This window comes from Astyanax mexicanus, chromosome 1, assembly GCF_023375975.1.
Source record: "Astyanax mexicanus isolate ESR-SI-001 chromosome 1, AstMex3_surface, whole genome shotgun sequence".
In the NCBI taxonomy this organism is placed as follows: Eukaryota; Metazoa; Chordata; class Actinopteri; order Characiformes; family Acestrorhamphidae; genus Astyanax; species Astyanax mexicanus.
Window position 1 is genome coordinate 17,826,465 of NC_064408.1, and position 17,386 is coordinate 17,843,850.

General features: G+C 37.0%; 1 protein-coding gene across 2 annotated transcripts; it reads left to right on the forward strand.

The window, feature by feature from the left end:
• The first annotated feature begins 11,991 nt into the window (after window positions 1-11,991).
• Window positions 11,992-17,136, forward strand: ntmt1 (N-terminal Xaa-Pro-Lys N-methyltransferase 1). Of its 2 annotated transcripts, XM_022666237.2 has the most exons (5): window positions 11,992-12,120; window positions 13,598-13,640; window positions 14,482-14,644; window positions 15,060-15,312; window positions 16,388-17,136. In XM_022666237.2, the coding sequence occupies exons 3-5, from the start codon at window positions 14,483-14,485 to the stop codon at window positions 16,642-16,644; spliced, it is 672 nt and encodes a 223-aa protein (XP_022521958.1). In that variant the 5' UTR covers window positions 11,992-12,120; window positions 13,598-13,640; window position 14,482; the 3' UTR covers window positions 16,645-17,136. The 2 variants fall into 2 exon arrangements, with proteins under 2 accessions (XP_022521958.1, XP_007257048.1); XM_007256986.4 differs by lacking the exon at window positions 13,598-13,640 and having other exon boundaries at window positions 11,994-12,120.
• The last annotated feature ends 250 nt before the right edge of the window (window positions 17,137-17,386 follow it).

Consider the following 17,386-nt stretch of genomic DNA (forward strand, 5'->3'; position numbering starts at 1 on the left):
TCTGCTATCTCAGAATCCAAGATGGCTGCATTACACATTAACAGTAGTATAAGCACAGATACAGTTTATTATACAGTGTGTTATCACTTCTATATATATATTTTTTAATCATTGTATTCAGCAGAAACACTGGTAAAGGTCTGACAAACCACTAGCTAACTGTGTTTAGAAATGTTTTGAAATAGTGTACTGAGGTAAACACAGCATTTCCTTTTAGCCACTAGTTAGCCATTCTCATTTCTTCATTAGTCTGGCCCTAGCCTTTTAGACCAGATTCTTTTAGGCCAGTCTTTCTTTTTTCTCCAATCAGCTTAGCTTTAAGCTAATTTTAGCTTGTTTAGCCTCAGTTCATAATAGCCCAAAGTAGTAGTTTACCCTCGAAAGACTTTCTTCAGTGGGTTTGGTTTATGTAAATGTCATAAGCAGAAATACAATGATGTTACCTCTTCATAACAGTTTTGTGGTTTTCAAAGCAAACTAATTTACTATTCCAATTTGAGTTCAGTTAAATTTAGTTCAATTTTATTTAAACAGCACTTTTTACAACAAACATGGTCATGAAACAGCTTTACAGAGAAATGGATCCTAGTCTCCTTTAATGAGCAGCACCACAGTGATGCTAACAGTGGCAAGGTTGTGGCGGCAAGAGTGGCAAGCAAAAACTTAATACCTTTGGAGGAACCAAGAATTAATCAGAGGACCCTCGGGTCGACTCGCTCAGTACAAACAAATAACAGAAAGAAAACAAATGTACAGAGAGATAATGTGGAGGTATGGCTAATGTAAAAACAGTTTCTGAGTACATAAAAAAAGGACGCAACAAGGTTTAAAGTTCAGAAAATGTCACTTTCATGTAACAAACCCTCATTATTCATGTATGTCAAGTAAATGCAGTTTTAGGGCTACATTTTGGGGCACCTTTCATTTTGAGGTTCTCAAGGACGTCTGCTCATTTCATTAAACTGACAGTAATGCTATGAAAGATAACATATGAATGTTTAGATGATGTGCAGCATTATGAGGAAAAAAGATGGTGTTTCAAAGACTTTTCACTTTTCACTATTAGCGTGGGCAACAGTGGTGCATTAATATCACTAATTCTGGAAGCTTTCGAAAGGTAAGTTTTAATTGGCTTTTCCTGAGCAGCCATGATTGTGATATGGGCTATGATAATATGGTATTAACTGCACACTATTTTTCAACTTGTCTTCCATGACTGAAAACCGAAAAATGCTCCAATATTTACCCCATTAAAAGTAGATAACAGTAGTTGCCTGATGCAAGAGACACACACACACACATCCACCCCCACATGCCTCCTCGCCTGTGCATAATGGGGGGATATTATAACTTTTAGCACCATTTGAAAACAGATCTTATTGCCTCTTATAGTGGTTTATCCTTCCATTCTTCTAAATTCTTAAATCCCCTCTTTTATGTTATTTATTCAGCATCTCTCCTTTCTGGCTACAGGTGCTTCTTCTCGCAGCATGATGTAATTCAATTGTAATGCCAAACATCAAACAGCCATGCAGTCGTCATGTTTCAGAAACACGTTCTTCAAAGCCTTTGGCATCTCTTTGCATCAGAGAGTCTGAGTGTGAGGCTAAAAAGTTGGCCCTGAGCATCAGTCTTGGGAAAGATAGCATTCATTTTTAAAAGAATAAAGCGCAGATGCTGAGCCGCTCGTGTTCATCTTTAGCCTTTTGACTCTGGCGTGGGGCATCGTGGAAAGACGTGACCTTGCACACGTCAGAGTAAATTCACCCTGAGACACACGCACTCGCACACACACACTCTCTCTCACTCTCTCTAATTGGTGAGAATGATCTAAATTGTTTCAATTCCATGGTACTGGAACCATGTTATTCCTGCTATCAATTGTAGTTGACAATGAATAAGAACATCAAACCTTTGGCAAAGTAAATTTAATTCATTAAGAAGTTTTATTTCCATTAATCCCAAATCTCCTTTAAATTAAACCTCAATTGTGTATCTAACACACCTCATCCATAATTGGGTGTGCTTAACATTTCTGAAAGGCAACACTAACTGTCAGGTTTATTTGCCTTTTTTTCTGGAGGGTATTATCACCTGCTCCCTATCTCCAGTCATCCCAATTTATAACCAATCTACATCAAATCGATCACTGATTATAAAGTACATTCAGCATGCATCTTCTTCAAAAAAACTTCTAATACAGCATCACTGGACATGCTTGAACATGCGTAGAGGAGAGCACTAACTGCCAACCTTATTTATTAGATTTATGTATTTCAGTGGCGTGCAGTTAATATAGGGTTCCACTTCTGCAAAATCTCACCCTCGCCGACCTACACATGGATAAATGATACAATAATATTACTACATATTCTCTGTCTTGACTTAGTTACATAACCTTAATACACATTAACAGCCCACAAATACAGATACAAACAAGAAAAGTACCATGTACAACAGACCACAACCATCAATGCTTAATGTTCCTACAAGTACAGCCATTCAACCAAGATCACTCATCTGTATGGCTACAGTACGCCAGTGCAGCCAAAACATTAAATACACACAAAAACCTCACCTGTCAGGTGGTCCATTATTGTGAATTAGTTTCACATTGAAGGGTAGCCTTTAAAAAGGATTTTTAATTAGATACGACACAATATCTGTCTCATTTGCAGTTGCAGTTCTATGATAGTTAGCTAACTATTGAATTAATCCAGCATGAGCTCTGTTTTACGACTAACCAATGTGTGGCACCTTCATCAGAGCGCTGAGAAGGGGTTAGACAGCCATGGCCCATTACTACACCCTTCAAAAAAACAGTAGAAGGGGAACGCAGAACCGGTGGGGGGGGCAAAAGCCATTTTAAAAAGCAGTTTTGATTGGTTACTACCGCTGTCAGTCAGATCCTATAGTAACTGAAAAACACAGAATAATGCTATGAATTAGTTGCTGTTTTTTATTTTTGTTAATTTCTGAAATATATGCATACAATTTACAGCAACTATAATATTTATTTCCTGATTAATTATTATGTAATGATTTATGCACCTATTGTCACCCCTTCTCTGAAGGGTTAGAAGGGCCTCACTGCACACCACTGCTGTATTTATGTCCTTCAAATCAAGCCCAGATTATACATTTAGCATGTGTTTTCTTAGAAAATTCTCAAATGCAACATCACTGGATGTGCCTCGTTATGATTGGAGGAGAGCTCCAACAGTTAAGTTTATTTTTTGGGTAACACTTTACTTAGATGGTCCATTTTATGGCCTTGTTGATGCTCAACTGACAATCTACTAACACGGAATTGAATGTCCATTAAATGTAACTTAACCCTATGTTAAATGTAAATGATTTAAATTAGAACCTAACCCTACACCTAACCCTAACCTTAACCATGATTTAACACTAAAATCTAATTTTACACTTAACCCTAACCCTTACCTTAACCAAAGCTTAAAATCTAACTATAAACCCAATCCTAAAATATTAAGATTAGAGTTTGGGTTAGAGTTGGATGTAAAGTTACATTCAATAGAGAATCCTTTACTTTCAGCTTTCAGTTCAATTTCATTTAATAGACATTCATTTAAATGTTAGTTGAATGTCAGTTGAGCATCAACAAGGCCATCAAATGGACCATCCAAGTAAAGTGTTACAATTTTTTGCTGTTTTGTTTTAGCCGAAGGATAAAATCCCAGTAGCTGCTGTGATTATGTATGTTGTATATGTTACATTATGTTACATATCTCTGCCCCTTATCCTCACTAGCGCATTTCATTGTACCGTATCTGTACTGCACTGTTCTGTCTGTTAAATTGTCTTTTGTCTGCTGTATGTATTGTGTATTGTGTTGCTGTGTACCTGTACTCAGATGTAATGACAATAAAAGCCTCTTGACTTGACCCTTGTTCAATATATTCTCCTTTATGTAATCTCCTTCAAATAAAATCTCTAATTATATATCTAGCATAAACCTCCCCAAAAGTGTCCCCAATTAATTAATTAATTATTGGACATTTATAAACACGTTTAAAGGAGAAAGCTAACAGGATATTTTATTGGCTTTTATTTGTCTGAAGCAGAGACTGTGAAAAAAGATGGACGTTGTGTCGCCGTTCCCATTCATTCAATGAAAATGAAGCCAAAATCTTTCGCCATGTTTGTGATCCTGAAACCCGATTCTGCGCAGTACAGACCAGAGGAGGGAGAAAGACTGTGGAGAGCTCCTACTCATTTGAATAACCCCGCCCCTGAGGGCTGCCTCGAGGTCACAGACTGCAGAGCGGAGCGGAGCGGAGCGGAGCTGACGGTCTGTTATTGGTCCCGCCCATAAGCAGCCCTTTTACCATAACCACACCTTTTTTGAATAGAGCTGAAAAACGTTTTAAAAAACGAGTTCTGTGGGAATATAAACATTTGACAATATAAGCAGAGGTTATACTAGCTGCTGAATTTAAATAAAGGAGGGTAGAATTACAGTATATTGGAAGAAAACGTGATTGAAAGTTGTCTGTTTTGCCATTGAAACCTATGGGAATGGGTGGGGTTACACAGCTTTCTGAAACCGAACAGCAGGGGGCGCCCGACCTGTGGTGGCTTCACTTTTGAGAGACGATGCTCTGTCCAGCTGTACACAGTCTATGGTCTGAAGGATAGTATTCCCTTGCTTCCAATTTCCACATGGTAGCTTGCATGTGCTTCTTTTAAGGAGACCCTTATGCACATGCCTGAACACGCTTGGAGGAGAGCACTAACTGCCAGCTCTGTTTTGTCAGTTAACAGAGTTATTAGCATTGTGCAGAGTGATAGAGGACAGCTAGGCCAGTTATGCTCTCTGGGACTCCCAGCCACCAATAAATATGGCAAAACTGGTATTCATATTATTAGTTTTCTAATGATAGTGCCATATTTTATGACCAGTAACCAGATCTTAAACCAACTAGTGCTGTCAAAATTAACACACAATTAATTAACATTTTTTAAAAACCCAAAATAAACATTTTACCAGTTGTGTCCCCAATGTCAAATTATCAGGGGTGCCCAATTTCTTTCGTACCACTGTACATGAACAGTAAGCATAGTAATAAGAAGGCAGTTATAATAGTCTAACTTAACAGTGTAAGTTTGGATTCTTTAAATTGTGTCTTCTATTTTCTACTAATTTCCTAGGAGCATAGATAGTGTATGAATAGCACCTAACCATGGATTTATATACACCAAAATATAATCATACGTGAAACCAGTGTGTTCAGTCACAATGCATATGTTTTGTACATCTATAGATGTGGTTTGGAATCAATTCCAACCTCTGACCACTGAGTGGCATCACGTTAAAACAGGAGTTAGGAGGTAAAGCTCATCCGTGGAAAAGGCTTCTAGCCTGAGAAAGACAGAAAGACATGCAGTCTTGTATAACAGAGTACATAAAGCAGCACTGTGCAGAACAACAGTGCCATCCAGTGTCTGGATGTGAAAATACATGGCAGGGTCTCCTGGTTCATTATCTGTGTGTATGTTTCTTAGTCTTTCTACATTGAAGTTTTGTTAGCAGTGATTATTTGTTGCTGTTTTTGCTTGGGAGTGTGTGTTAGGATGGCCTTCTATAGTATTCACTGTCTCTCCACTCTCTCCACACACTCAAAGACTCCCTCCTCCCACACAGTAAAAGACACCAGTCTTTATGGAGTATTTATGTGTCCCTCTATAGAACTATAGCTATGTAACTATAGAATGCTATTTACCATGTAACTTAATCTTATGTTTTCTTTTTGTGTGTGTCTGTGGAGAAAGGTCAGTGTATTTTCTGCATTGAAATAAGTTAAAACTGAACTGAAAACTGAATGATTAACTGCAACCTGCAAACTGTATGGTTAGTGTGGTGCAGTGGATAACACCACTGGCTGCCAGTGAGCTGCCATGTGAGAGACTGGGGTTCAATTCCAGGTGTGAATAACTATGCTGTGCTACACTATTAAGAGTCTTGAGCAAGACTCCTAACTTTACATTGACCCAACTCTGTAAAACTTTGTAAGTCACTCTGGATAAGAGCCTGTAGTGGTGTTGTGATTTGATGGATTAATAGAAATATATCATAAAATCTTCTTATACTGACTTTCATTTTTTAAAAAAATCTGATTTTTATAAGTACATTTATGGCAGTTTTGTGTGTCAGTGATGATAGAGCGCTGGAAAAAATAAAGACCATTTAAAAAAAAGGATACGTTTCTTTGATTTTACCCAATTTAAAACCTCTGGAATATAATAAAGCGGAAAATGGATGATCACAAGCCATCAAACCAAGCTGAACTGCTTGAATTTTTGCACCAGGAGTGGCATAAAGTTATCCTAAAGCAGTGTGTAAGACTGGTGGAGGAGAACATGCCAAGATGCATGAAAACTGTGACTAAAAACCAGGGTTTTTCCACCAAATATTAATTCACCAAATACTGAACTCTTAAAACTTTATGAATATGAACTTGTTTTCTTTGCATTATTTGAGGTCTGAAAGCTCTGAATCTTTTTGTTATTTCAGTCATTTCTCATTTTCTGCAAATAAATGCTCTAAATGATTATATTTTTATTTGGAATTTGGGAGAAATGTTGTCTGTAGTTTATAGAATAAAACAACAATGTTCATTTTTCTCAAATATAAACCTATAAATAATAAAACCAGAGAAACTGATTTAGAACTGAAGTGGTCTCTTATTTTTATATACACATCAGTGCTTCAAAAACATACATACAGCACACATGTATGCAGCAGCCTATTGAAATGTAAATAAAACGTGTGTTCATTAGTGTGTCCATATGTGTATTTATGTAAATTGGCGCGGCTGACATGTGTCCTTCTGCCTGCCTGAAGGAGCTGGAGATCCAGATTAGATTATGATGATCATGAGTGAGGCTAGATGACCTCCACACACCTGGGCTCTCCGGTCACCATGACCCAGCATTCCCACTTATAGTAGACCAGCAGATTTCTATCCAGCAGCTTTCCATTTCCATGTGACCTTGGATACAACATGTGTGTTTCAAGGTCAAATTAAAGTGACAGTTCAGTGAGAAAACTACATTACAGAATTTTCCCCATACTGGCTGATCTACTGCAGGACATCACCTAATGTCAAATGGTAAGCAGTGTTTAAACTTATCACAGTTTTCACAGGATGATTTTATACAGTTTACACAGGCTACTTAATGGCATAATATATTATTTGTGTACCTACTTAAATAAATTCAATCAATTGGTCAGTTATATGTAAAATGTTGTTAGGAATCTTAACTGTAACATGTAATGTTCATTTATGTCTTTGCCTGAAGTATTGCTGAAGTTGCTAGATTATTTCCACCTTAAGCAGTTCCACCTTAAATAGCCCTGCAATTAAATTATAGAGCCGACACACCATTTGTTATTTGTATATTTACCACAATATCATATAATTAAAACCACATGTAAGCAAAGACTGGTTTGATATGAAGTGCCAAAGGTTCCAAAAGAATTTTTATAAAAATGTTATTTATTTTGGAACATAAAAACCTGCACTGGACCAAAAGCACCTTTTGGCTTATCCTACGAACAACTTGTATTATAAACGTGACAATACAGTACCAACAGAGTACTAAAACAATTTCACAATAAATTCACTCATTCACAATCATTATTATGTCCAGAATGCTGCTTTGTACACTATGTAACTCTGGTGAAGCTGCACGAGACCTCTAGTGAGAACAGTGTAACCCTGCATAACCCTAGTCATAATAATGTAAAATCCTGTAATATCACCCTAATACCACTGTACATATGCATTTTTTCACTTAAGATGCCAGTTTTGTATCTTTCAGCTTGTCAACAAATGCATGTGAACAGCTGAAGGTCAAATCTGTATTTGTAATTTGTATTAACTGCATTGAATAAAAAGTACACTAATACACATTGCACATTGCAGGGTTGGAACTAACTTAGGTTAGTTATCAGCTGGTAATGCACCGTAACCGAAGCTCTCCATGTATTACTCCACCACATACAGGTAACCTAGCAACAATGCAGCGCATACCAAACAACGCAGCTACAAACAGAGCAGTAATGGAACTATTTTAACCAAAACAGATTGTATTTTCTCAACCTCTTTAACTCGTGCTATAACGTGTAATATTGGCACTGATGTGCTGATCTACAATAACCGCAGCACAGCAGTGCCAATTTTACACCTTATAGCACGAGCCTTGAGTGTATAATTGCTTAAATACACAGCACAGGTGTGATATCACTAACAAAAATCACCAGTTCTGCATATTAAATAAAATAATGTATCTTCCTTTTTTTTTGGAGTAATTGTTTTGTAGAGTTAATTGCTGTGAGTATTTGATTGCATTCACTGACATGCAATCAGAGTCAAGTTAAAAAGGGTGTTAGGGTGTTGGATGACAGCTACACCACTTCATTCCAAACTCATTATATAAGGGTTTATCATCACCAGCTACCATTCCAGAGAACATAACTGCACAACTCTACACTTCACTTGTTGGGGGCTTTATCCTCTTCTAGCCCACACCTGGCATTAGGCTGTGTGCCAATAGTTTAATGTTTATCTCCTCTAGTGTGTCCTATTCTGTGTGTGCACTGGCACGTCTGTGTCAGCAATGGGTGTAAGTTTTTTTATTTTCAGCAATTACAGTACTGTCAAAGCAATTACAGTAGTGTAATTACAGTATGCATTGGCAATATAGCAGATTATTCATTCCTTGCTTTTGCTGAGAGATTGCTTTTCTGCATCAGTGTGGTGATATTTAATCTCCGCTGCATATATTCATTTAAATGAGGGGGATTCGTGCTTTGCGGACAATACACCCTGTCTAGTAAATGTAAAAGTGTAGAATAAGCAGGGGAGAAGAGCAAGGAGGATGAAAAGGTTGAGTGAGAGAGAGAAGGGGGAGAGCGAGTGGACGGCGGAAGACAAGAGAGGTGAAGAGAAGGTGGAGGCTCCTCTGACGCTGCTGACTCAGGCCTATTCCAGAAAAGTGTTGATTTCCACTCCATTTCTCTGGCTGCTTTGTAATTCTAATGAGAGGAGGGAAGACTGGCAGAGGGTTCAGGGGGATGGAGAGAGATTGTGTGTGTGTGTGTGGGTGTGTGTGTGTGTGTGGGTGTGTTAGTGGGTGGGTGGATGGGTGTGTGGGTGTGTGTGTGTGTGTGTGTGTGTGAGAGAGAGAGGGAGAGAGAAAGAGTGAGAGAGAGAAAGAAAGGGTGAAAGCAGATCAGATTGAATATCGACTGACTCTAGGCTGTCCAGCGCAGACAAGCAGAAGCGCACTGACTCATCATCAGTGAGCTGTGCCAGCATTGGTAAAAGGATAGACAGAGCCAGGCAGAGGAGGAGGAGGAAAGAGAGATGGAGAGAGAAGAAGACACAAGAGAGAAGACACAGAAAATAGGATATAAGACCATATAAGAGAACGGCTTAGGTTGGCTTTTACATGGTGAAACTTGTAAAATGTGAGCCAATACCCCAGATAACATGCCCATGTGGGGCTTGTATGGGTAGAAAGCTGGGAACCAGGGGGTTTTGCCTATGGGTTCCATGTTGGCTCTACATATGTGATGATCCCCATCAGGCTCAGTGAGTTTAACATGCTCCAGTTTGGGTGCTCATGGGTGCCTAAGCAAGATCCGTATAAAATTAATCAAGGTGGGCTGTAACATTGGCGCCATTTGGAAAGCCCAAAATAAATTCCTGTAAAAACATATGTACAGTATACAAGTCATTTTAGACCCCATGCCTACCTAGGACCCACCTAGTTAACATTACACCCATATGAGCCCTGCATGAACATTTTGGATGGGTAATAAGCAGTGAGACAACATGGAGTCATTTTTCCCTTTTCTCTGAGTTCTCTTTACTATAAACTACATGTTTGGGTTGTTTTAGCTACTTTAGTCAAAAGTACACCTCTATTGTGGTGAAGAAATAACCCAAACAGACCAGCTCTCACCAGGAACTAAGAGACCAGGTTGCCTGAATTCATAATGCATTTATTTATATTTATATTATAGAATAATTATATAATGCCAAAATTGCAGTGCTAACTAACAACATCAATTCTTTCAAAACACCACTGCAATATTCAGGAAAAAATCCACATTGAAGCCCTGCCATTCTCTTTACCTGTATGATAATAAATTACCCATAATGCTACAATAATTGCACTTTGTGTAAAAGAAAAGTTGGGTAGTACTGCATATATATCTGAGATAAAAACAAATACTGTATTTTGCAAGACATATTACTGTATTTTAAAAGTAATTTTAATATAGTTAATTTCAGGCTGTTAAAACGTGGATATCTCATTATTAATGAGTCTCGTGAGATTTCAATAAAAATTTAAGAAAGACTATATTAAACTGTATTAAACTGTATCTTAAACTGTATTCAGTAAATTTCTATTCGCATTTGAAACAGGTTAAATTTGGATGTGATTTCATTACGATCCACTAGGGGGCACAAATTACCATTTTAAACACTGCATGTGAGGCTCCATAGGATGATCTGTGAAAAAAAAAACTTTTGATAGATTTGATTTTTTTTAATGATTCTTGAGAATGTGGATTTAAAAATATATATTTTTTTTAATATAAAAAGTTTTGTATTTTGTATTGTATTTTCATTAAAAATGTATTACTTGTTGTGTCAACACATGTCAGACACAACAAAAAGCGAATTATTATTTGTATTATTTCTTGGGTTAGTAACACTGCTGTACTGAAAATGAAGATCCAACACCCAAATAACATTTCTGAAACACACAACCTTCCACACCAGAGGGAGACAGAGGGCTTATCAGTGCTGGTGTTTATCTGAGCTCTGTTAAGAGCAGGGAAAACACTAAAGTGTGCAGGGCTGAGGGTCTGCCAGTGCCAGAAACGGGGTTGAGAACCAGTTGCCATTAGAATAGGACTCTCTGGAGCAGATTAACATGACCATATTGACATGCCAGTCATTGCTAGACGTTGAACTGAGCTGTGGAGCAGTGGAACTGTGTTCTCTGGAAAGATGGTGCTTTATCAAAGGCCTTGTTGCTGAGTTTAAGCCTCACAGCAATGTTGCAAAACCTAGTAGAAAGCCTTTTCTCCAACAAAAGCATTTAACTGCTTTAACTTTTTATTACCCTTGATTTAGAAGAAGCAATAAATATTATATCTATAGACATTTATAGAAATAGATATATGAAAAATGGCAACCACCTGTTTCGGTTAATAAATTTACATGTGAAATAAAGAAATGTAATTTTTTTATATATACTTTTGGTCTATTCTCATAAAAAAACAAGAGGTTTATTTTGCCCTACTCCAAGAGAATGCGGTAAATAAGACACGCATTAGTTGATGGTTTTATCCCATTAGAACCGTGAATCATAGACTTACGTTTTTTTTCACATATTGCTAATGATTTTATTAGTTAGCTTATAACAACCTGCAAGTTTTGAAGTGTTAATCGGTTTACAGTACAAACTGCCTGCATCATTTTATTGAATTTATTTATACATTTAAATAAAATTAATTAATTGTTAATGACATGCCCGCAACTGGGAAACTCGGGGCTTATGTAAAAATCTGAGTTTTCCACTGGTAAAAACAAGTTTGTGGTGGCGTTCATGTGCTCTCATCTCCTAAATGCGATATTCCCGACAGGACTTGAAGGCAGCATTATATTTGCTGGTTGATAAATGAGATGTGTTGTCAGTATAAGTATCCCCAGTATGTTTTGTTTAGCTTGTAATACGTTTTTGGTTGTATTATTTAATTATTGTGGATTGTTTGTATAAAGATTTTTTTTAACTAATAAAAAAAATACAATGCTATGCCTCGCTAGCACTGTATACCGAATTTCTCCTTTAAGTTTTCAGCGTCCGCTTTTATTTTGCGCCCCGTCTAGGCAGTAAGTCAACAAGGCAGCAGCGTTCCGTGTGAGACGCGCCCCTCGATTACCGGCTCCTCAGGAAGTGTCGTAGAGGAAGCAGGGGTTGTGGAGGTCGTGGTGGTGGGCTGTGAGTTTGGGCTATGAGTTAGTTTAGGAGTTTAGGAGCTGAACATTAAGCTACACGTGCGCGGAGCTGCAGGTAGGTCTGATTTAAATCGGTAACTTTGTTAAGCTGTAGACTCGGTCCAGTCTGCTGTGAGTTAGATAACCTAGCTTATCTTATACTGTTTAATGGTGTTAACACGTGCAGTCATGCAGCACTGGAGCGTCAGCTGTGTCCTAAATATAGACACATTTTATTCATGATAATAAAACTGTTATTAAATATATAAATAACATTATTATGTTATTTATTGTTAAGTAGATGTAGGGAGAGATAAACCGGCTTTTTTGGCAAAACTTCTGTAAATTAAGAAGTTAGTCTAGTTAACTAGCTAACCACCCAACTAGCTAGGTATCTGGCTAACTAGCTAATAAAGATAGATTACCAAGGTCAGTTTAAATAGTTAACTTCCTACGCTTTCTTTTCTATAAACCACGTATTTGCCAGAGAAGGATAAAGTATCTTATCCATGTAGTGCTATTTAACTAAGCTTAGACATATATATATTAGCTGTTTTATGACTCCACTCGAGTAAAAATGCAAAAACAAGAATTTGCCTTAAAATTTACTTAAGTATGGAAAGTAATGGTACAATTAATTATGCTATTAATGTCCTTTCATCATTTTTGTAGGGTGTCAGTCTTGATTTATCAGTCTTGTAGTAGAATGTCATTAATCTAAATTAAAGAACCAAATGGCTTTAAGTTTCACTTTAAATAATCTTAAAATACTAATTTATCTTTAAGTTTTATAAAAAAAAAAATTGCTTTAAACACAGGTTCACAAGTGACTCTTCCTGTACTGTGCTCTGTCTATATGTTTTATACTTTATATAGACATAGGATCTTCTTAAATTTTACTCTCTTGCTGTAACACTGTATGCTTTCTCTGGATAGCCAAGTCAAGTGGGTTTTTTGTGCACACAAGATCCAAAAGTAATCATTTAATTGAATTTGTTGCTGATTTTGAATGATGAATTTGAATATAAAGTTAGATATTTGAATTTTGAAATCTATTGCACAATAATAAAGTTATAATTCACATTTACTTTATTGCTGCCCGTCACTGGCTTTTGTGCTCCATTTAGAGTATACTTTTTTATTACTTTATTATTTTTTTATTATTATTATTATTATTATTATTATTATTATAAAACATTATCGAGAATTTTTGGAGGATTCTTGTTAACATATGTAGCTAATGTTTTTTAATGTACTGTCTAGAACACCAAACTTCTAAAAAATCATTTAGCTTTAATTTAAAATAGCCCATAATCATCAAACTTATGAATGCTGATATAGGACCAGTTAAAGTTTACTGAATTCTGTCAGACAGCTAAGTACTTTTACCCTGAGATGCTTGATAAATGAGGCCCCTGGAGCCCTCAGTTGACCAAATGGACGAACCTCTAAAATCTAAAAATAAAGCATCAGAATTTACACTACACTTCGTTTTTCTTTTCCTTGGGGCTCCATTCTAAGTAAACAGCGTCCCTTTGTTACTTTATTTTTAGGCCGCTGTTTCATCCATTTGGCTGGACAGAGTGCTCGTGATCAGTGAGTGAGAAATGTTTGGTGCCTATAGCTCATTGTTTAAATACATTAAATCACATTTAGCTTGCTTCAGACGTATTTAAAACGTATACACTCCTCCATCTAGCAGTACATGATCAGATTATAAGTGAGAATTGAAGTTTGCAGCTCCTAAGCCGTTGTGTTTTAGTTTTAGCCATGTTAAGCCTCACACATTAAGTGTGGAATGAATTTATTATGGTTAGATATTTACTAGATATTTGGAAAGTAGTTTTCAAAGCTGGTAACACTGAAGACATAAGAAAAATGAGACTCTCTAGTATTTAAATTTGTTTTGCTTGAAACATGTTTTAGTGCTAGGTATATCCTGTTAAGTTACATCATTCAGTTCTGGTCATGAGACAGGCGATGACAGCTGAAGCCACGCCAAGTAAGGCCAGGACTGGCTACACTGTGTTGATGTAAGGTTACAGACTGTGTGCTTGGATTTCTCTCAGAGCCTTGTTTAACTGACTTGATGAAAAGAAGTGTAAACTGTAAGCAATTAATATACAATTAACTTCTATATCATTTAGTAAAATGTGACGTACTCTGGACGCAAAAAATACCATTGAGGTTCTAAAAGAATCTCTGATCATTGAGTATTTTAGTAGCAAAAAGCCTTAAATGATTTTAAATGCTTTTTGCTGTTATTAGTTGCCATTTTGTTTTGTGCATTTTGGTGCCACAGTTATTGAAATAGCACATTTATCATTTATATGAATATATTTGTTTTTTTGTCTTTCATTGTAAGTGGAAGTGAATGTATCTATTGAATGTCTCAGAATAGCTGTGTGGACTAACTTTTTTATGACTGTATCTACAGGATGGAAGATAATCTGATTGAAGATCAGGGGGCTTTTTACTCTAAGGCAGAGCATTACTGGAAAGAAGTCCCGCCCACCGTAGATGGCATGCTCGGAGGTTATGGCAGTATTTCTAGCATTGACATCAATGGTTCCAAGAAGTTCCTTCAGAAATTCCTTGGGGTGAGGAATCACTCAATGTTTGTATGCATGTTTAATGTGTAATTAATCTGGTGCGGGCTGGTTAAAGTAAAGCTAAAATTACAGTAGACATTAACTTGGTTTGGCATCATAAAAAAAAATCCTATTTTGCTTTACTTTGTGTTAATTTCTGTGTTGTGTTGACAGTTTAATGTGCAATTGAGAACACCATTTATTAAGACATACATAAAGACATAATTTACTTGATTGACCAATTATTTTTTTATTCCTAGTGTCATTAAGATCCTTACAAAGGAGTCACATGAGTAACATTTATTTCTGACTACATCTTGAAGCTTGAAACTTTTCTGTGTTGCCATGTTGCACTTTTACAATCCTGAACACTTCTCTCCTCTTTCCATTTCTCACTCTGTACCCCCTGTTCCCGTTTCCTCAGGAGGGAAAGGGTAAGACCAGACCGGGTTGTGCACTAGATTGTGGGGCAGGAATCGGCCGCATCACCAAGCGTCTCCTCCTGCCGCTCTTCCGGACGGTAGATTTGGTGGATGTAACGCAGGAGTTTCTGGATAAAGCGCGCTCCTACCTTGGTGAAGAGGGGAGGAGAGTGGAGAACTACTTCTGCAGTGGCCTACAGGACTTCCAGCCTCAGCCACAACGTTATGACGTCATCTGGATCCAGTGGGTCATCGGTATGGCTCTTGAGTTTTTACCAACAGAAACTTGGATAATGTTATATATGACAAGATTTTTTTTATTCTTTACATTGTCAATTTTTTATGATAGATCAGCAGAAATCCATTGTAAGTTAAGTGTTTTCTCCCTTTATTTATTGTGGTTCAACATATATCTAGCACAGGTCTGTGCAAAGTTTGAGGCACCTTTGAAAATGTGAATAAAAAAGCTGCTTATCTAGGCAGACAATGAACAATTTAAGTAGGATTCATTGATTGTGATTTTGCATCACTTAAAAATTTTCCTCAAAGGAGTCTAGTGTTATTTATAGTTATTATAGGGTAATTTACCACAGCATAACTGTACACGAGCCAAACTGACTTGGCAATGCTGCATCAAAAAGAGTTCAAAAAGAAGCAGTGGCTGACTTCACATGTATCGGAGGAAGCATGTGTTAGTCTTCACCCTCCTGGTGTGTTGGGGCATCACTAATGATAGGGGGAGTCCTAATGAGTGGGTTGAGTAATTGGCCGTGTAAATTGGGAAGAAAATAGTGGGAAAATTTTGAAAAGGAAAAAAAAAAGAATTCCTGCACTAATTATTAATAATGATTACGATTATTAAATTAATATAACTTTAAAATGTAGAAACATCCAGAATATCACCTATCGCTCCCGTTACTATCTTTCAACACCTGGATGGTAAATAAGTGCCTAATGATGTTCGGTCAGATGAGCTTGTGATGAAGTTAAACAAATTCAGTCACTGGAGACCTTAGTACTTTATGTTTTTAAATATGTGCTTCTGTTTCAATGTAATGTGTTTTTTTTTTTCAACAAGTAAAATACATAAGAAACGTCACTTGAAATATTGTGTTTGGGTGCCTAAAATATCCGATCAGTCATATGTTTATATGGCAAGTAAATACAGTTGTGGATGGAAGGATAATTACCCATATCATTGACAGTAAATGTCATGTGCTTTTAATACAGTTATTGCTTTTCTATTATGTAGATTTATTTGAGGTTAATGAAGAAACCACTATTTTGTGCTAATTTATAGAAAATGAAATGCCTTCCCTTTTCTATCCAGGTCACCTCACTGATGACCACCTGGTGGAGTTCCTGAGGCGCTGTCAAAGTGCCCTGCGTCCTGATGGACTGGTTGTGATAAAGGATAATGTGGCGTATGAGGGTGTGGTACCTGACGAGGTGGACAGCAGTGTGTGCAGAGACCTGCAGGTAGTGCACCGCATAGTGGCCAGAGCTGGACTCACTGTTGTTTATGAAGAACAGCAGCAGAACTTTCCTGAAGAGATCTATCAGGTTCACACTTTAGCTCTTAGATAGGAGCAGTGTGACTGAGTGACCGAGCCAGTTTTAGGAGAAACTCTCTGTAGGAGCCATGCTAACTCTGCACAAGATTGTTCCTTACTGCCAGTGTCATTGCTGCTCCTGATGATGCACAGGACTGGAAAAGCATCAATATGTGCCTGTGTCAAAGTGTGGGGGCTTTAAGCAGTGTGAGGGCTTTTAAGGTCCTCAGTGGACTGCTGAGTATAGTAGTACGTAGTAGATCTTCAGCCTGAAGCACCTTTTAAAGGTGCTGTGGATCTGACAATAAAATTCAGGTTATTGCAGTTGATTGGAGTAAGACTTTAAAAACATTTTAAATTTAAGCCAGCCCAGATTTAGCTCCTGTGTGTGTGCTTATATTGGATTGAGTTGTCTGGATGAATGTTTTATGCATAACTTATTCATATTTAGAGACTTGCGTATGCATGTACTGTGTTTACAGTGAATTGAGTGTGTGTATATGTAAAATAAACAGCTTTGTATAAATTATTAGTTAAGTCTTTTTTTCCCTCAAAGGGCCCAGATCATGGGAAAATGAGAAATCTGAAAAAAAGCATGTTTGGCTATAAATAATAATGAGATATTGGAAAATAAAATCATATAAATATTAACTTTGACTGTTTGAGGCATAAATCTAGGTATATTTGAAGTAATACATAAGTGTCAGGTATAGTTCTTTTAAGCTGTACTGAATTAGGCAGAATCCAGATATATAAACAATGTTTTAAGTTCTTTC

Coding starts and splice junctions, on each gene's coding strand:
- ntmt1 (XM_022666237.2), top strand. CDS start 14,483: ATGGAAGATAATCTGATTGAAGATCAGGGGGCTTTTTACTCTAAGGCA. Junction 14,645..15,059: donor TCCTTCAGAAATTCCTTGGG/GTGAGGAATCAC, acceptor CCGTTTCCTCAG/GAGGGAAAGGGTAAGACCAG. Junction 15,313..16,387: donor CTGGATCCAGTGGGTCATCG/GTATGGCTCTTG, acceptor TTTTCTATCCAG/GTCACCTCACTGATGACCAC.